Raw genomic sequence first — 19,697 nt, 5'->3', positions numbered from 1 at the left:
CCCCACAAAGCCCCCTGGAGCCCCGCGAAGTCCCCTGGAGCCCCGCAAAGCCCCCTGATGCCCTGTGAAGCCCCCTGGAGCCCCAGGAAGCCTCCTGGAGCCTGACGAAGCCCCCTGGTGCCCCACAAAGCCCCCTGGAGCCCTGCAAAGTCCCGTGGCACCCTGCACACACACACGGTGGGCGCACTCTCCCCCTGAATTGAATCAGCAGCAGGCCTGGGCCTGTGTGTCAGGAGGCCCGTGGGTCAGGCAGCCTGGGGCCCTGGCAGGCAGGCCTGGTCAGCAGCCCCCAGCCCCAGCCCTCAGGCGGCCCCTGGGTCCGTTGCCCAGCGGCTCTGCCGAAGGCACAGCCCAAGGTCACCGTGACCGGCGAGGACTGAACTCCACAGCGCTGCTCAAGCTGTGTCCCCGTGGGTGGGCGTCCGCCTGTCTCCCCTGCCGGTTCCGTCCTCCCTGCTGGCCCCCCGCCCCCACGAGGCCCGCGGCTTCCCGGCTGCCCCCCCCAGGCGCTCAGCCCCGGGCCGTAAACGCCTCCGGGGGCCCATGACTCCCGTGGTTATTTTTACATCTTCAGGCGCCTGTGTACAGCTGCCTGCGTGCAGGCCGCCTGGCGTCCCTTGGGCCTCTTGGGCTCGTGTGTCTGCAACAGAAACCCCACCCCGCCTTGCTGCCCCCTCTTCTCCCCAGGTACCCCCCTGCCCCCATCCAGAATCATCCTCTTCTTTCCTTTCCCTCAACCCTGCCTCTGTCCACAAGGGGTCCCGTGAGCTGGCCGGCCTCTGGCAGGGGGAAGGCCCTGCCCACTGTCACTGTGGTTACTGCAGAGCCTGGGCCCCTTTCCTCTGCCCAGCCGAGCCAGCAGCTCCCCTGGCTGGGACAGCTTTCCTGTTGCACTGTGCCCATTCTCCGCATGCAGCCAGCCTGGGCCTGTTTGATGACAGCTCTCAGGCCCCCGTGAGCTGGGATGAGGCCTCGGCCTGGCTCAGCAGGCCCACCCGGCTGGACCCCACCTACGTCTCGGATGGCTCTTCCCCACCTGCATGCTGGCCTCCGGGCTTCTGCACTGGCTGTTCCCTCTGGCACAGTGCTGTTCCCTGCGTGCTGCCGGGCTGGTGCCTTCCGTCCCTCGGGAGTCTGTGTCCCGTCTGGGAGGCCCCGTGAACAGCTCCTGGCGTCAGGTGCCCGTTCTGGGCCCCTGAAGAGCACGTCCTCAGGGTTTGCTTCTTTGTGCACCTTTTCCACGTTCTGCCCATCTCCCCTCTTAGGTTTCGGCTGCACAGAAGCCAGGCCGTGTCCCCAGGTCCCTGGGCCACTCATGAGCAGAGTGAACCAGACTTAGTGCTGTGAGGGAGGCCGCCGGGGGGACTTACACGGAGGTGGAGTGGGCTCCGAGGGGCCCCAGCGGGCATGTTTCTGCGGCCCTTTCGGTGAGCAGGGCTGCTGGGCCTTTGCCTTTTCTGCACCAGGAACCTGCCCCCTGCCCCTGGCCTGGCTCAGCGCAGGCGGGTGTAGGAGGCCAGGGTGGGCACGCGGGGTCCACAGGCAGACCCTCCCCTGTGTTTCGCAGTGATGGGACGGTGCCTGGCTCCCGGCTGAGGTCCCTGCTGGCTGGCCTGTGGCTGAGGGCCTCTGCATGCCCGGCTGAGGCTGTGTTAGTGCCTCGACTCTGCAGAGTTCTCATTTGAAAGTAGAGGCTCTTTGGGGAGGGGGGGTTATCTCTGGTTACAGGCGAGGGGCTTGGACTGGTCAGGTGGTCCCCACTGCGGTGCCCACGTACAGAGTGTGTGCATGTGTGCATGCAAGCGAGCAGGTGTGCGTGTGTGAGCACGCAGGCGCACGTGACCGAATGTGGGTGTGTCTATGTGTGGACCACCTCGTTTCCTCTTCCCACTTTGGTGGCGGCCCCTCTCTGCCTCCCTTTAGCACCACCACCCTGGCCCACTCCACCCCCTGCCTGAGCCACCCCTTCCAGGCCGCCCCTTCCAGGCCGCCCTCCGGGCCCTGTGGGCGGCTTCAGCTCCCTCCCCCAGGGTCCTGGTGGCTCCAGGCCCAGTGGCCACCTGGCTGAGGCTGGCTGCTGTGAGCGGGTCCTCGGGCCCATGGGGCCTGGCATGGAGATGAAGTGGGCACCCCGGGTGCAGGGTGGGAAGGCTGGTGGCACTCCCTCACTGGTGACCGGGAGACCTCGCTCGCTGGCCTGGTGTGATGGGTGCGGCCGTGGGTGCTCGTGGCGGGGGGCCCCAGCTGGGCTGGGCAGCCTGTGCAGGCCCCTGCATCCTCCACACGTGTGTCCCGGGCCGTCAGGCTGCTGCCCCCTGGAGGCTCTGGTGCTCTCGCCCGGGTGCAGAGCAGCTGAGACCCGCTTTGTCTCAGGTCCCAGACCTGAGAATTGCTGTTTCCCTCGCACCTGTTCCTTCAGCAGCTTCTCACTAAGCAGCACGCTCTATAGGATGGGTTTTAAAGATAGGATCCCTTTATGGCTGGAGCGATAGGGGGGGAGGGGGCAGGGCAGCTGCTGGGCCGGGGCCCCTCCCAGCCCCACGCTTGCCGCCCTTCCCCTGGGCCGCGTCCTGCCCCAGCTCGTGGGAGACCACGGCGGGGTCCGGGGGTGACTCCTCCGCCGCCACCATCACCAGGCTGTGACTTCGGGTGGCTTCCACCGGGGAGAAGGTGGGGCTCGGCACACAGCCATGTCCGCTCCCCCGCCATTTACGTTCATATTGAAAAAGGATACGAGTGACCCGCCTCGTGTCTCAGCTTCCTGGGGCTGCGGTAACAAAGTGTCACAAACCCAGGGGCTCGAAACGAGAGATGTGCTCTCTCCCTGTCCTGGAGCCTGGAAGCCCACACTCAGGGTGTCGGCAGGGCCACGTGCTTCTGTGAAGGTGCTGGGGCGCGCTCTCCCGCCTGCTCGGGCTCCTGGGCTCACGGGCACGCTGCTCTGTGATTTGTCTTCTCGTGGCTTCTCCTCCGGGTGTCGGTGTCTCCCCTCCCGTCTCTTACGAGGACACTCATCTTTAGATTTGGGGCCCCCTTGGACAATCCATCAAGATCCTTAACCTGACTGCATCTGCACAGACCCTTTCTCCAAACGAGGGCATGTCTGCAGGTTCTGGGAGTCAGGACGTGGACACGTTTTTTTGAGGGTGTCCCCATTTACCCCGCCGCAGACAGGTGAGGGCACGAGTCTATTCTCAAATCTCTATAAGGATTAGGCTGTGAGCTGATTTCAGACAGAGCCAGGATCCAGGGAGACTGGATAGGCCGGGGGAAAAGGGTCTTGGGGACACATGTTGGCTCTGGCACACAGGTCCCCAAACCAGCCTTGCAAGGGCAGGAGTCCTCCCCGTGTGACAGCAGGAGGCATTAGGGAGCCGTGGGGCAACCCAGGGGCCCTTGTGGCAAGCTGGACTCCAGACCGCGAATCGGCAAATCGGGGCCTGAGCCAAATCTGCCCCATCTCTTGCTACTGTGATGAAGTGTTGTCGGAACACAGCCATACACGTGTGTGTGGTCTCTGGCTGCTTTTGCAGTTAAAAAGCTGTGACAGGGACCTCCTGGGTGGTCGAGCGGCTAAGACTCCACACTCCCAGCGCAGGAGGTGCGGGTTTGATCCCTGATGGCGGAGCTAGTTTCCACGGGCCGCAGTGAAAGATACTGAAGATCCTGCCTGCCACTGCGAAGATCAGAAACCCCAGGGCTGCAGCTAAGACCCAGCACAGCCAAATAAATAAATAACGAGCAGAAAAAACTGTGACAGAGACTGCGTGGCCCACACAGCGGAATATAGTTACTGTCTGACCCCTCCCAGGAAAGTTTACGGACCCTGCTCTTGGCTACATCATAGGGAGCATAACTCCTGAAACAAGGGAGGTGACAGTCTTGCCCTGCCTTTGCTGGTCAGGCCACGACCAAAGCAAACAGTGTTTCCTGGGATAGAAGGGCCTCACCCTCATCGGTGCTGGGTGACCGGACTGTCGCAGCAGAAGAGGACTGCCTTCGCGAGCTCGCCTTCCAGGGTGGGGAGCAGGCAGACGGGAGACCGGACAGCCAGCCGCACGGCGACACCAGCAGGAGAGGCCGGTGGGGGGGGGCAGCAGGAGGTGCTTGGCGTGTCTGGGGAGCAGCCTGGTGTGGGTGGCAGGGCTGTGCTCACGCCGGGCTCCCGTCCGTGGCTGCCTCAGTGCCCACGCGCTTCTTTGCTGGGAGTCTCTCTGTGCTCACGGCCTCCCCAGGCTTTCTCCTCTTGAGCCTCTGATGACACTTGGGGGGCATTTCCATAACAACACGTGCCCTTTATGCCTCCCGAGTGACTAATTTCTCTCTGGGCTGGGCCACGCGTTTCCAAGGAAGCTGTGTTCTGGAGAGAACATGCCCGAACCCTCGGGTGGCAGGTGGGTTTCCGTGGGCTCTGGGGTTCTGTGTATTCTCCTGAGAATGAAAACAGCCTTGCCTTTTTTTTTTTTTTTCCCCTCACATAAGCATTTCAAACGCTAGGGACAGGGTCACAGATAGGAAGCAGAGCCCCCATCACAGGCCTTGGAGATTTGTAAATAGGAGTTTGCCGGAGCCAGCCCGTCCCGCAGGCTGGTGTCCAGTCTGCCTGTGGCTGCGTCCCCACCTGACCGCAGCAGTGTGCGTCCAGGACACGCCGTCTGCCCTCTGTCTTCACGGGGCAGGGGTTGACAGCGGGCAGGCAGGAGGCGCCACCGTTGCTCTCCGTCTGCTGGCCGAGCTGAGTGTGGAGTCACGCTCTGGGGTCCAGGTGTCCCTCGGGTCTGCAGGGAGGCGTTTCCAGGGGTGGGCAGGGCGGGGAAGTGCTCTAACCCGAGAGGCCCTCCAGTGCCTGCCCCCAGCCCTCTCCTGCCCCGATGAGGGGGCTCGTTCACTGAGCTCGGGGCCACCTCGCACTCTAGCGCCTAGGTGTTCACATCAGGCCCCGGACCCTCACCCTCAGCAGAAACCGGACCGTGGCCGGGCGGGGGCCGGGCGGGGCGCGCCTGCGCTCAGGAGGGATGCAGGGGCCCTGGGCCGGGTGGGCGGGTCCCCGCCAGGGAGTGTCCTGAGCCCACTGCTGCCCGCGTGGCCCGTGGCCGTGTGCGGTGGGGGTACCTTTTGCACACGAGGGGCTGGAGGCTCAGGGTGCCCGGAGCTTGCTGAGGGCAGGCCGCGCCTGGAGCCTGGGTCTCTGGGGTGTGGCGGGGGTGGTGCCGGGCACTCGGGGTGGTGGCCGCACTGACGCCCACCCCTGTGCCCCCCGCAGACTGCCTGCTGATGCTGGCCTACAAGGACAAGTCAGAGCGCGCCAAGGGGCTTCGGGAGCGCAGCAGCCTGACGCTGGAGGACATCTGCGGGCTGGAGCCCGGCCTGCCCTACGAGGGCCTGGCCCACACGCTGGCCATCGTCTGTCTGTCGCAGGCCGTCATGCTGGGCTTCGACAGCCGCGAGGCCATGTGCGCCTGGGACGCCCGGATCCGCTATGCGCTGGGTGAGGGTGAGTGCGCCCGGGGCCCACAGGGATGGCCTCTGCCTGCCCTCAGGGGTCCCAGGGGGTCTCACTGCTGGGCTGCAGAGGCCAGGTTACAACTCCCAGTGCCTGCTGAGCGCACTCTGGTTGGCCGTGATTGGGACAATGGTAGGTTCATGGGGGAGATGCCTCTTGCGCTCCCGAACTTGGCCACATCCATGTGACCTGGGGGCCTTTAGCCCTAGCGGGTGGCTGCCTGATCCCAGAGCCCCGGGGAGGAGGAGCCAGCTCCCCTGAGCCCCACAAGGGGGGTGCAGGGTGCAGGATGGGTTGCTCTCGGGAGAAGGGCAAGACCCAGCCCCCCCCAGCTGCCCACCGGGCTGGTTGAGCAGAGGCGGGCCAGCCCCCAGCTGAGTCATCAGAACCCACGGCCGGCATCTTTCATCGAAGTGCAGCTAGCTCACAGGCTGCGTCAGCTCCGGGCAGGCGGCGGGGTGACTCGGTTGTGCGCGTGTGTGTGTGGGCACACGTGTGTGTTCTTTCAGGTCCTCGTGCATCACAGGCTTCTGCAAGACACCGAGCGTAGCTCCCTGTGCGTGTCCAGTAGGACCATGTTGCTTGCCTAACGTACAGATAGTGGTGTGTACGGTTTAACCCCAAAGCCCCGCGTCATCTCAAAAGCCACGATGTTTTAACACACTATTAAACAGTTAAAAATGAAAGCTCGAAGCCCATGATGAACAGAAATGTCAAAATCTTAAAGCGAAGCTGGTCTGTGAGCCGTCTTTAAACCTTCCCGTCCACATCTGCCCCAATGCCACAGCCAGCCTGGGCTTTGTTTAAGGTGTTTCACTCACCATGGACTTTTTGCACTGATTTTTTTGTTGTTTAAATCATTGTTAAAATATCACTGATCTTGGCCCCTGTTTTGCACCCTGAGTGAGGGGCCTCACTCACCTCAGCCCAGCCCAGCTAGGGGTCAGCAGCTTGTCCCTCCTCTGGGAGCCCCCAGACCAGGCATCTAGGGCAGGTGACACGTGTGGACGGCCCCGTGAGGGGGTGCAGGGGCAGGAGGGAAGAGCCTTTTCCAGAAAGTTCTCCCGTTGGGGTTCCCCCAGTTCAGCCTGGCTCAGGGCGTGACTCCTCTTCTGTTAGGGTTGGGGGTGGGGGAGTGGGCAGGGGCCTGGTGCAGAGGCAGCCGGTGCCCTGTCCTGGCACCTGATATAGAAAATCACCAGGACGCGGTGATGGGTTGTGGACCCCCGGCCCCCTGGGGCCAGGCTGTGAGGGTCCTCACCCAGGGCCTGCTGCCCCCCACGGGGGCTCAGGTGGGCTCAGGGAGGGAGGAGGAGGCAGGGCTGGGGCTGGCCCCTCGGCTTCGGGGTGGACACGAGTCTGGTGGGCACAGGCCGGGAGGCCGCCCTCCGCTCCTAGGCCTGGATGCTCTGGGATGCACCCCTCTTCCAAGGTCCTTCCGAGGCTGGGCGGGGCTTGTGAGGAGAGAAGAGCTCACCACTGCTCTCCTGGGGGGCTTCAGGGGCAAAGGGCTGAGCCGAGGGGGAGAGGAGGTCTCAGGGAGCTAATTGTCATGCTCAGTGCCAGGGAGACCCTCTCACTGGAGCGGGGAGGGCCTGGGGTTTCCTGCGTGTCCCTGCAGCCGGGCTGGGACTCTCCAGAAGGGGCTGGAGGCTGGGCCTCCTAGGCCTCCGTGTTCCCATCTTTGGAATGGGACCGAAGCAGCTGCACCAGGTGGAGGTTTCTCAGAGGAGGCGCCCGAGGCCTCGGACTTCCCAGCCGGGCCCGTGTGCTTCTCCCGGAGCTCACTGGGGTTGGCCAGCCTTGCTAGGGTGGGAGGTGGGGGCATTCAGGGCGGGCCCCCTTAGGACAGGACCAGGCAGGGCTGTGGCGCCGGGTGGCCCTGCCCTCGGGCACTGACACCTGGGTTCCTGCTTCCTGGCTGCCATCTGCTCCCAGCAACACTGTCGCCCCCGCCCCGCCCCAGTGCACAGGTTCCCCGTGATCGTGGCTCCGGGCACCAAGCTGGAGAGCGGCCCCGCCACACTGCACCTCTGCAACGACATCCTCGTGGTGGCCAGGGACGTCCCCCCAGCCGTGGTGGGGCAGTGGAAGCTGTCAGACCTCCGGCGCTACGGGGCCGTGCCCAACGGGTTCATCTTTGAAGGCGGGACCAGGTGTGGATTCTGTAAGTACGTGGGCCGCGGGCTTGCTGGCCGGGCTGTGGCCCCAGAGCCGGGCATCCCGCTTGCCCTGACCTCTCTTGGGCCCGCAGCTGCCTGCGGCCTCAAAGAGGCCGGCGCTTAGCCCCCAGCCCCGGGGGCTGTGAGCGTGCACCCTCCCACACGAAGTCAGTGCAGGGCCACCCGGGGGACAGTTCAGGGCCTGGTCACAGGGCTTCAGAGCTGCTCAGCTGGGAAAAAAAGAGAACAGACGTGTCCACTGAGGCTATGCTTAGTGGACACTTCGGCTCCCTGGGCCCTGAGCCCCCCACCCAGGGTGACGTCAGCAATGAGGGCTGAATGCGGGGGCCCAGCAGTGAGGGGGGGCGGTGCCCAGGGCCGAGATGGCGTTCGAGGCCGGGTGAGCACTGCAGGGAGCTAGCCTCCAGCCAGGAGAGGCTCGGCGGGGGGAATGCACAGGCCCTCGAGTGAGAGTTCGGGGTGCAGGGTGGCGGGGGCGGGTATGTTCCAGCGCCCCAGCCCGCTGTTTTCCCAGTGAAGGGGGCCGCTGTGGGCCTGCACTTGCTGTTGGGGGCGGGGACAGTCCCTCCCTTCCTCTGTCCGGAGGGCCGAGCCTATCTGCAGCCCCAGGCTGTTTTCTGGCCGAGTGCCTCCTGCTGGTGCTGGGCCGCCTCGAGGACTACAGTGCTGGGCTGGAGGGTGCGGCCTGGGTGAGGTCTGTGCATCCCAAATCTGGTCAGCCCGAGACCCCAGACGCAGGTGGGGTGTCATGGACCCCTCCCTCGTGTGAAGGGTGATCGGGGCTCCAAGCTGGAGGCTACCTCCCCACCCTCTTAGAGGAACACAGATCGCTCCCCAACCCACAGCCCCTGGAGAGGACAGAGCCAGCCAGGGGCGCCCACAGGGCCCAGCGCATCCCACCCCCCTGCGCTCCGGAGCTTGATCGCGCCTGGATTTCTCTGGGCACAGGGAACGCACTTGAGGACATGGTCATGTGGAGGCTGGGCCTGAGGCCCTCATTCCGCAAGGGGCGGGGGTGGTGCGAGGCGGGACAGGTCCGCGGGCCCTGGCTTTGACAGGACGAGACGCAAACTGCTGAGGAGCTGGGCAGACAGGTGAACAAGAAGGTTGGGGCTGCAGCTGAGACAGCAGGCCGACTGTAGCCCCTGGATTTCGTGCTGATGGCTCGTCCTGGGCACCAGGGAGGTTAGAAGCTCTGAGATGCTGCAGAGAGAGGTGGGGAGGGGTGACGTAGCGGAGGTGCAGGCGGGCTGGGGGAGCGGGCACTTCGGCACGGCGGCCCTGGGGCTGGCAGGGGCTCCACAGCCAGAGTCGGAAGGCCTTGCACGAGGCTCAGCCTGTGCGTTTTCCTGCCCGGGGGGTTTCGAGCAGGAAGGAGAGGTGAGTGCAGCTGTTGGCCCGTCCGCCTGCCGGGGACGCCATCCAGAGCCCTCTCTGCCGGACCTTAGAGGTACCGGCAGCGGGCGGGTGGGGGGCCCCAGCCCTGCTCCGACCCCCTCCCTTGCATGGACGGTGGGGGTCAGCAGGCTGCAGTGTGCTTGGTGTGTGTGGCCGCCCTTCCCTCCTGAGAATGGAGGGGAGCTGGAGCTGCTGGGGGCCCTGGCAGGACAGAGACCAGCATCCTGGATGGACTGGTGGGACTCCTGGGGCCGAGACTCGGGCAGGGTGGCCTGTGGCTGCCGTGAGGACTGGGGTGCAGGCTGCGGCTGGCGCTGGTGTGTGCCCTTGAGCGGGGGCGGCCAGGAGGACCGGTTCCTTGGAGACTGTTTTATTTGCCTGGACGTAATGTGATAGAGTCCGCTGGATGTTTTTCCCCCAGAGACCTCAGAGTTTAAAATTCCAGCTCTTGGTGTGGGTGGGCTCCTTCTCTGACCGTCGATGATTTCAGGCATCAGAAGTCGCAGGGCTTCCTGGGAGGGCAGAAGCTGCAACTCAAGCTGCTGAGTCTTGTCCCGGGGCAGGCAGGCCAACAGCGTGAACTGTGGCCGGCCGTGCTGGGGCTTCTGTGCAAGGCCCAAGTTTGGGCCTTGGGCTCTGGGTGGGCCCGGCGGGTCTGCCCGGACCCAAGGGCTCCAGGGCAGGTTCTCCCTCCCACAGAAAGTCCCTCTCCGGCGTCTTCCTCTCCCCTGCAGACTATCTGGAGGCCCCTGGCCAGCGCCGGTTGGTCAGCGGTGGCCAGAGAACTCGGTGGGCACGGTGGGTGGCTGGGCCAGCCTTTCCCGACACCCTGCCACCCGGCGGGTCCCACGGGGCGCCGTTCTCCTCCAGGCCCTGGCAGGGGCTGCGGCTCTGCCGGTTTGTAGACTGTCACCAGCTCGGGTGACGCAGGGCGGGGTGAGCAGGGACCACGCAGCCCTGTGTGTGTGGTCAGAGCCAGCAGGCCACTCAGGACGCGGGCCTCCTAGGCGGAGGGTGGCTGGTTCAGCCCGGGGGCCATGTAGCGAATGAGCGCATCCCTGCCTGAGAACAGCAGCCTGCCCCTTCACTGTTCTGTCCAAATCAAGGTCGGGCCGGGGCTGGGCGGGTCCTCCCCGCCTCTTCCAGCCCCCAGGGGTCCCAGGCATTCCCAGGCTCGTGGCCACATCCCTCCTGTTTGTTCTGGCTTCACGAGGTCCCACTTCACGTGGGACACAGGTCAGTGGAATCAAGGTCCCTCGATACTCAGGAGGGTCTCAGAGCCTTCTCTTGGGCACACCTGCAGAGAGCCTTTTCCAGATAAGGGCCCAGTCACAGGCTCCAGGATGTGGGCCTATCCTTTGGGGCCACCATCCAGCCCTTGACAAGGTCATCCCAACTCTGAAGGTGTCAGAATTCAGATCTCAGGGAGTCTGTAGGCCCTGAGTTGGAGCAGGGGTTAGAGTCACCAGAAGGCTCTGGAAGGTTCTGGATGAAGGAATTAACATCTCCTGCCCAGGGCAGGCCCCAGCCTGGCCCCTGGGCCCTAGAGCCATGCCCCCAGACCACTCCGGAGAGCAGCAACAGGACGCCGGCCCCTTCACCCACACTGAGACACGAGTGACCGACTGCCAAGAGAGGGCCCTGGGGAGTGTGGGGGCGGGGTCAGCACCCTCTGGGTGTCGGGGAGGGGCTAGGGGAGGGGGCTCCGTGTGGCTCTGGGCACCCCATGGGTGGACATGTGCTCTCTGTGGCCTCCACATGGGTGGAAGCCTGATGAGGTTCTTTGAACAGGAGCCCAAGATCTCTGTCTCTCGGGTGGTCGCAGCGGTGTGTTTAGGGCTCCCGAGCAGGGGCAGGGCACGCAATTGGGGGTGGTGCAGAGATTTGGGGCACCCTTCGCCCAGAGCAGGCTCAGCCACAGGGTGAGTGGTGGACCTGGGGCAGGGGGCCGGGTGGCCTGCCGCAGCCGGGAAGGCTTTGGGGAGGTCCGGGGTGGCACTTGCACAGGGCCTAAAGGGGGGAATGGAAGCTTCTAGGACAGGGGCCAGGGGAAGTCCCCGTCTCCCACGTCGGCAGGTCCTGCCAAGGACACTTCCAAGGCGTTCCCGCGTGAGCTGGCTGCGGCCCCAAGGATCAGGGTCCTTGACTGCAGAGGGACTCCGCGGGTGGTGGACGTTGGAGTCCAACGCTGGCGCCCAGGCCTCGGCTTGCGGCTCCGCCTCTCCTCCTCCCCAGCTCCTGGGGTCCAGCCGATCCCGTCAGCCCCCTGGGGAGCAGTGAGCATTGTAAGTCATTTTCACAAAGTGAGTGCTCAGTTCAGTTCAGTTCAGTCGTTCAGTGGTGTCCAACTTTTTGCGACCCCATGAACCACAGCACGCCAGGCTTCCCTGTCCATCTCCAACTCCTGGAGCTTACTCAAACTCATGTCCATTGAGGCAGTGAAGCCATCCAACCATCTCATCCTCTATCGTCCCCTTCTCCTCCCGCCCTCAATCTTTCCCAGCCTTTTCTAATGAGTCAGTTCTCCGCATCAGGTGGCCAAAGTATTGGAGTTTCAGCTTCAGCATCAGTCCTTCCAGTGAATATTCAGGACTGATCTCCTTTAGGATGGACTGGTTGGATCTCCTTGCAGTTCAAGGGACTCTCAAGAGTTTTCTCCAAAACCACAGCTCAAAAGCATCAATTCTTTGTGGGTATATAAGTAAGTATAGTGAATATATATATGTAACCGAGTATAGTGAAGCTCCAATACTTTGGCCACCTGATGTGAAGAGCGAACTCATTGGAAAAGACCCTGATGCTGGGAAAGATTGAAGGCAGGAGGAGAAGGGGATGACAGAGGATGAGATGGTTGGATGGCATCACCGACTCAATGGACATAAGTTTGGGTAGGAATGACATGGTTGGATGGCATCTCTGACTCGATGGACATGAGTCTGAGCAAACTCTGGGAGACAGTGGAGGACAGATTCATGGGGTCACAAACAGTTGGGCGTGACTTAGCCACTGAACGACAAGAACAAACAACTGAGTGAAGGGTGATGCTCCGGAGCAGCAGAGACCACCGTGCTCACATGTCCAGCACTGGGAAGCCCTCGCCTGCCTCTTGTGGGCATTGTGGCCCAGATGCTGGTCTTGCTGGAGCTGCTAGAGCTGCTGCAGCCGCCGTCTCCAGCCCAGGAGTCTGGAGGAGGGGGATGTGTTCAGGGGATTCTCCGTGTGCCGCCCTGGGTGCAGGGTTGGAGTGGAGTGCCCATGCTGTGCCGGGAAGACTCAGGCTATGTGAGAAGACAAGGATGTTCAGAGTCCTCAGGGGTGCGAGGGGAGTCTGGAAGGGCCACAGGCTGGGGAGGTGGGGGAGGCCCTTGCAGGCTGAGCTTGAGTGGGGCCTCTGCAGGTTGAATAGGAGTTCAGCTGAGCCTGGCTGCTGAAGGTAGGGTATAGTGGAGAGAAGAGAAAAGGGGTCCCAGACAGACGTTAGTGTGGCCGGTGGCAGGAGCAGGGTGGGGGCCCCGGGAGAGCGGCAGAGGTGGGGTCAAAGGCAGAAGCCACATCCCGGTTACGGGAGGCCCCGGAGGCTGGACCAGAGCTGGGCTGTGTTCCCAGGGTAGCAGGGAGCCCTGGAAGGTGCTGGAGCGGGATGGTGCCACCAGCAGGCCTGTTGAGGATGGTGGCTTTGGCCCCAGAGTGCGGGGAGGATGGAGGCGGGGCGTGAGGAGGCTGGGGGCGGGGCCTGCAGGTTCAGGAGTGTTAGGAAGGGGGGTGGGAGGAGGGCCAGCTAGGGTGGGTGGCGAGGACACCGAGCGGAGGGTCTGCGGAGGGGGGCCTGGGCTGAGCTCCAGTGCTCGGCCCATGGGAGGGGAAGGCCCCCAGGCAGGGTTCAGAGCCCATCCAGAGCCAGATCAGGATTACCCCTGGAGGCGGAGTCTCCCTTGGGTCTAGAGCCCCTGTCACACTTTGGACAGACTTGCGGTCGATTTCCGCCCTCTGCCCCGAGGTCTGTGCTCTCCGAGCCAGATCGGGGCGGAGTCTGTCACCCTTCTGCCGTTCATGATGGCATGTGCAGCCGGGGACGGTTCTGGAGCCTCTGCGCGTCCAGGGAGGCTGAGGTCACTCAGGGTCAGGGAGAGAGGGCCTAAGGGTGGTAGTCAGCCTGCGAGGCCCCTGCAGGATGCCCTACCTGGGGGGGGGCCAGATGCACACACCAACCCTCAGCGGTGTGTGCACATGCCCATTTACAGATGGGGACACTGAGGCACGGAGCGGCCCAAGACTTGCCCTAGTCTGTCTGTCTGAGCAAGGTGCCCCCTCGGTGCCCAGCCCAGCGCCTCTTGGCACCAGGACTGAGTGGGGTGGGGCCCCTTCTGGCCCTCAGCGGCCTCCGGGACTCCTTCTTGGGGCGTTTGGCTTCAGTCTGTCTCCTCCCAGGCCAAAAAGCGGGCCCATTGCATCCTCGGGGATGGGCAGGGTGGCCTCGCGGGACCATCTGGACATGATGGCACGAGAGCCGCGTCCCACATCTTCACGTGGGAGAAAGGCTGTCCGAGGGCAGGAAATGCGGCTTGCCTGAGGCTCCCAGGGACAACTCTGACTCATCTCAGCCTCTCCGAGCCTCAGTCCCTCATCTGCGCCGCCCCGGCTTCCTGTGCCCCTGCCTGGGAGGTGTGTGCCACGTGGTGACCTGGACCCCAGCTTCGCAGCCTCTCGTGGGTCGGAACTGACCGCACCAGCGGGTCTCTGGCCGAGGAGTGTCTGCTGGTGGTGCAGCCAGGCGCCTGGGCAGTGGGTGACAGTGTCCTCTAGAGGGGACCCCAAGTCTCACTCTCCCAGGGAGAGACTCTTCTGCTGGCCAGACTGCCCTGCAGGGACTGGGCGGGTGCACCAGCCCCCACTTCCGTGATGGCTCCGGGCTGGCAGGCGTGCTTGGCAGAATTCTCCCAGGGGTGGGCACTCTGTCTGAGCAGTGTCCTTTCTACCTGGGCCTCCGAGTCTCACCATGGCAGGCCCCAGGGGGCGGCAGGCACCGTGCGGTGAGCGGGGCCTGGGTTTGGGTCTCCACCTGCTGTTTCCCAGCCTGCACCTCAGCTCCCTGTCCCGGTGCAGGGGTGGGGACACCAGCTGACCCAGTCCGCTGGCCTCTTGTGCCGCTGGGGGACAGGGTGGAGGCGGGGAGGGGCAGGCCTTCTCCGTGGCTGAGTCATTCAGGACACCGTTTCAGAGCAGGACCCTCAGCCAGCACCTGGGGAGACGCAGAGGAAAGCAAGGCCCTAGGCTTGCCCTGAGGGGCCCCTCACCTGGGCAGGTGTCCAGGGCATCCCTGTGGGGGCGGTGGGGGGGCCACTGGAGGAAGGTGGGTCGCCAGCCAGTGGCCTTGGCTGGAGCAGGGTGTCAGTGGGTGACTGGGAGCTGGAGGCCAGCCTCCAGCCAGGAACAGAGTCCAGAGTCAAGGCTGACGCCCCTGCTGTCTGCTCAGGGTGGGGCTGGGCGCCGCCCTTCCCACGTGCAGGGGCGTTGTCAGGGTGATTACGATGAGCTCCCGGCGTTTAGCGGGAGCTGCTCCGAGGATGCGAGGGGCCTGGACCGCGTGGCTGCATCCTGTTGGGTGGCGGCGGGCTGGGGGTGGGCAGGTGGCTCGCTGGAGGGTGGGACAGAGCCGACTCTCCGGAGCGCTTGTTCGGTATCTGTCCTTGGTTTCGGTTCACCGTGGCCAAGTCCACATGAAGCTCACCGCACCGGTTAAGCCACTTTAGTAGTTCAGCGGCAGTGAGCACGTTCGTTCATGCGGTTGTGCCCCCATCACCACCGACGTCCCCAGAACCTCTTCATCGTCCTGAACTCTGTCCCCATCAAACACCAGCTCCGTGCTCCCCTCCCCGCCCAGCCCCCACCCTTCATTCTGCTTTCTGCCTCTGATTTTGACAACTCTGGGGACCTCATCTGAGTGGAATCACTCAGGGTCTGTCCTTTTGTGACTGGCCTGTCTCACTTGGCTCAGCATCCTCACGGCTCATCCGCGTTCAGCAGGTGTTAGACATTCCTTCCTTTTCCAGGCTGAATCAGATTCCGCTGTATGGACGGACCACGTCGTGTTCATCCATCCATCTGTCATTGGACACTTGGACTGTGTCCACATTTAGCTATTGTGAATGATGTCACAGGCAAATATCTCTTGGAGACCTTACTTTTAATTCTTTTGGGTGCGTGCCCAGAAATACACTTGCTGGATCAGATGGTGGTTCTCGGTTGAATGATCTGAGGAACTGCCATGCCGCTTTCCACACGACTGTCCGATGTTGCATTCCCACCAACAGTGTGTGAGGGTACCAGTTTCTCCAGACCCTCGCCAGCACTTGCTTTCTGTTTTGTTTCTGCGGGTTGTTTAAATAGCACACCTGTTGTTTAAATACGTTTAAATACCCACTCCTAGTGGGTATGAAATGATCAGGTGAGATTTAAACTTCATTTCACATGAACTTATTTCATTACACTTTGCTTCTTTCTCCCAAAATAGAAGCAGAGACAAATGAAACTTTATTCAGTAGATGTTTCACTCACTCTGTTAGGAAACTGCAGAATAACATCTCAAGGCTCAGTTAGCTCTGCCAGCTTTCTGATTGATAGCCAGTGCTGTGTGGACGGAGCTTTCTAGAAACTTCCCAGCAGGAAAGTCCTTCAGAGTCTCTGTCCCTGACTGGCCTCTGCTGTGTGGTCTTTGCCAGCAGAGAGGGGAATTCTCTGAGGAGCTGGGGGTACCGAGATCCAGGGACAAAGGTCTGGACACTAGATTAAAGAGAGGGATCAGCCTGGATCTAACCGGGCTCATCGGACATTTGAAGGAAGGCTTTTCTTTCTCACGGCTAGTGAATCTTCGAGTTGAACGTGACGCTTCTCCCCTGGAGATAGTCTTCCTTGGGAGCAATGGCATTTATGATGGGAGTGAGGTTTGCTGCACCCCTGGGGCCCACAGCGTCTGTCTCCAGAGTGAAAGGCGGCCGTGAACCTGCAGGTGGCTGCTTCCTGCTGGCAGGACGCTCTCCTCCGAGTCTTCAATCTCCATGTTACTTATTGCTGTGAGACAGATACCCCCGAACCTTAGCGACGTTTCCTGGCTGCGACTCTGTGGGCCAGCAGTCTGCACGGCTCCCTCTGCTCTGCGCAGGGGGCCAGAGTCACTTGGGCAGTGGCATTTGGTGGGTGGCCTCAGGCGTGGCCTGGGGCCCTGATGCTGCCTACTGGCTGGGACACCTCAGCTCTCCTCTGGGCCTTACTTTCCAACAGGACAACCCGGTGCCTGGTTCCAAGACAGGGAACCTGGGGTTTGCCAGCCCCTCGTGTCTGGGCCCCAAACCCTGTAGAGTGTCCCTTCTGCCACTTCCTGTGGTCCAGAGCCCAGGGGAGGGGACTGGACCCGCTTCGGGGTGGAGTGGAGGCTTCAGGGACATGGATGAGAGGAGGCGGGTGGGAGAGGCATGGTGTCAGTGACCACACCTGTTCAGTTCCGTCGCTCAGTTGTGTCCAACTCTTTGCAACCTCATGGACTGCAGCACACCAGGCCTCCCTGTGCATCACCAACTTCCGGAGTTTACCCAAACTTATGCCCCTTGAGTCGGTGATGCCATCCAACCATCTCATCCTCTGTCGTCCCCTTCTCCTCCTGCCTTCAATCTTTCCCAGCACTGGTCTTTTCAAATGAGTCAGCTCTTCCAAGCAGGTGGCCAAAGTACTGGAGCTTCAGCTTCACCATCAGTCCTTCCAATGAGCATTCAGGACTGATCTCCTTTAGGATGGACTGGTTGGATCTCCTTGCAGTCCAAGGGACTCTCAAGAGTCTTCTCCAACACCACAGTTCAAAAGCATCAATTCTTTGGCGCTCAGCTTTCTTTATGGTCCAGCTCTCACATCCATACATGACGACTGGGAAAACCACAGCCTTGACTAAATGGACCTTAGTTGGCAGAGTCAGGTCTCTGCTTTCTAATGTGCTGTCCAGGTTGGTCATGACCTTCCTTCCCAGGAGCAGGCGTCTTTCAGTCTCATGGCCATGGTCACCGTCCGCAGTGACTTTGGAGCCCAACCTTCACAACGAGGCAAGACGGGGCCAGGCTCTAGCTTTGCGCCCCTCCTCACGGACAGGCAAGCAAACAGGAAACGTGGAGACCCTTTCCTGGGGAGGGGCGTCTAAAGGCAGGGGCCTGGCTACCTCCGCACCCCCCTCTTTCCATCCACGCTCAGTGGGGGACCCTCCTGGGGCTTGGCCCTGAGTTAGATACTGGAGTCCACAGAAGGCCAGAAGTGGTCCTGCCTCGAGGTGCTGGGGGCCTCGCGGCCTGGACCGCATCCACACAAGGGAGGGAAAGGGTCCCGGGTCTGCCCCAGAGGAGGGGTCCCATGAAAGTGTCGCCAGGAGCACAGGGGTCAGGGGCCAGGAAAGGCCGTGTCACAGGAGCAGAGTCTCAACAGGAGAAGGGTGGTTACGTGTGGCTGGGGGGGCGGGGAGGGGGCTTGCAGATGTGGCCACCCCCGGGGAAGTGTGATAGGTGGGCCAGGTGTGTTTACTCAAAGCCCGGGATGGAGAGGGGAGCCCGGGTCAGTGAGTGGTCAGTGCTGGGTCTGGGCGGCCTCATCTCTTGGTCACGAGGCTCGGGTGGGCCCTCAGAGACTCACGTCCCCCGCGGGAGGCCCTGGGCCCGCCAAGGAGGTGGGGTGGTGGCTGGTGCGGGAGCAGGAGCCCGCAGACGCCCGCGGAATGCCGCCAGCTCCGCTCCCTCCTGTAATGCAGTTTTTTATAGTCGGGGGACTGGCTGTGCCACAGTCGCTGCCAGCTGACCGTAAGCTCGGGATTAGAGGCCTGGCCCCAGCTGAGCGGGGCGGCCAAGACAGGGCCTCCTCCCTGTCCGCCCGCTGTCGGCCAAGGTCTCAGCTTGAGTTCTTGGTCAGCACCACCCCCCCTCCCCTGGGCCAGGAGAGAGAGACCCCGCCCAGCCCTGTGGGCAGCGAGCCTCAGGGGGCCCTAGAGGGGGCCGGCGGGTGGGAGGGGGTGTCCTCACTCTGCTTAAGGTCGGGGCTCCTGGTGCCCCCTCCCGCCCCTCGGGTCTCTGTTTCCTGTCTCTCAGGCGGGCGTGTCACCAGCTAGGGCCCTGGGGGCCGCCCCGGGGCACAGCAGCACCGCCACGTGTGGCGCTGGCCCGGGGCCATGGAATCCGTCCTTCAGGGCAGGCGAGCGTGACTGTGCCGCTTCCCCAGCCCACCCGCCCCACCCCGAGCACCCTCCTCCTCCGCGGGGGCCGGCCTTTGGGCAGACGGCGGAGAGGCAAGGGATTCTTGGGCGGTGACACCACGCCGGGCGTGCGGTCCGCCCGGTGTCCCCATTCACGCGGCCGCGGGACTCCATTCACCCCGCAGGCTCCCCCGCTGCCGCTCTCCACCCAGGCTCCCTGCAGGCCCAGGCGCCCCGTCCTCCTCCTCCACCCTCCTCCCCGGGGCTAGGACCCTAGCCGGCCTCCCCCTCCAGTCAACAACAGTGATCGACAAAACTTCAGTCACAAGAAAAAGAAGACTTTTGTTTGAGCCCCACCCAAGGACTGACCTGTAAGCCTGCTGGCCAAACGGCTCTGCAGAAGCAGGGGTTTTCAGCGGCTTTATCAGAGTTCATCTTGTCAGAACCAAGAACGTTGAAGAAGTCAGGGTTAGATATTCTCACGGTTCCTCTTCCCCGTGAAAAGAACGGACTGGCCCGTGCCCAGTGAGTCAGCGTGGCCTTGGCACCTGGGGAGGGGTCTCACCCTGGACGGAGGGGCAGCACTGTCCTCTTTAACACCGACGCTCTTTACATCTGGTCAGGGAACCCTTTTTTATGGTCAAAGCAGATGTACAGTGTGTGTCTGACAGGCTGCAAACAGGCGGCTTCAGTTAGCGTCAAATTCAAGTTAACTCCTGCGTGAGCCAGTGACCTTCCTGCATCTCAGGATGCGAGCGTTCCCTGGACCCTCTGTGGGTGGGAGTGCTGGGGTGGGGGTGCTCCAGGGCCCCCCACCCTGAGAACACGCCCGGGAAGAGGAGAGGCCGCTCAGCACGGCCCCAGATGAGGAAGCCGGGCCCCACAGCCGCCTCCTGGGGGGGTGCACCCACCCCCCCAACCCCTCAGAGGAGCACGGGCCGTGGGGAGGGGCTGCGGGGCACTCTGTGCAGGCAGGACGCCCCTCAGCCTCCGGCCGCCCTCCGCCGTGGCCCTCGTCCTTCAGAAGTCACCCGGCTCCTCACGCTGGCCTGGGAGACTGATGACGGCCGGGGACCAGCGGGCAGGACGCCCTCCCCCACCCCGCCCAGGCTGCTCAGCCCGGCCTGGTGCCCGCAGGCCTGGGAGAGCGCGTGCTGCAGCCTCCTGGGCGAGTTGTGCGTTTTCCTCAGGCGGGGAAGAGGCTCGCGTCGCCCTGGTGCAGGGGCTGGGGGGCCTCGTGGGTTTCCTTGCTTCTGTGGCAGCCTCCACCTGGCGACCCGCGCTCGCCTCGCACGGGTCCCACACCACCGAAGCGCTGGGCGAGGCTAACAGCGGGGTCCATCCTCCCTGTGCAGGGGCTGGGGTCTTCTTCCTGTCTTCCGCCGAGGGAGACCAG

The 19,697-nt window shown here is 63.2% G+C and overlaps 1 protein-coding gene across 1 annotated transcript in view; it reads left to right on the top strand.

Moving 5' to 3' along the window:
• Positions 1-19,697, top strand: part of DOK7 (docking protein 7) — a 27,925-nt gene that overhangs the window by 3,971 nt on the left and 4,257 nt on the right. The window contains exons 3-5 of the mRNA XM_040237341.1: positions 5,264-5,494; positions 7,470-7,670; positions 19,657-19,692. Of these exons, the coding sequence (XP_040093275.1) occupies positions 5,264-5,494; positions 7,470-7,670; positions 19,657-19,692 (468 nt within the window). The remainder of the gene's footprint in view (positions 1-5,263; positions 5,495-7,469; positions 7,671-19,656; positions 19,693-19,697) is intronic.

Source organism: Oryx dammah, unplaced genomic scaffold (assembly GCF_014754425.2).
Source record: "Oryx dammah isolate SB20612 unplaced genomic scaffold, SCBI_Odam_1.1 HiC_scaffold_3, whole genome shotgun sequence".
Classification (NCBI taxonomy): Eukaryota; Metazoa; Chordata; class Mammalia; order Artiodactyla; family Bovidae; genus Oryx; species Oryx dammah.
Note: the sequence above shows the minus strand (reverse complement) of the source record. Positions and strands in the feature narration are given on the sequence as shown.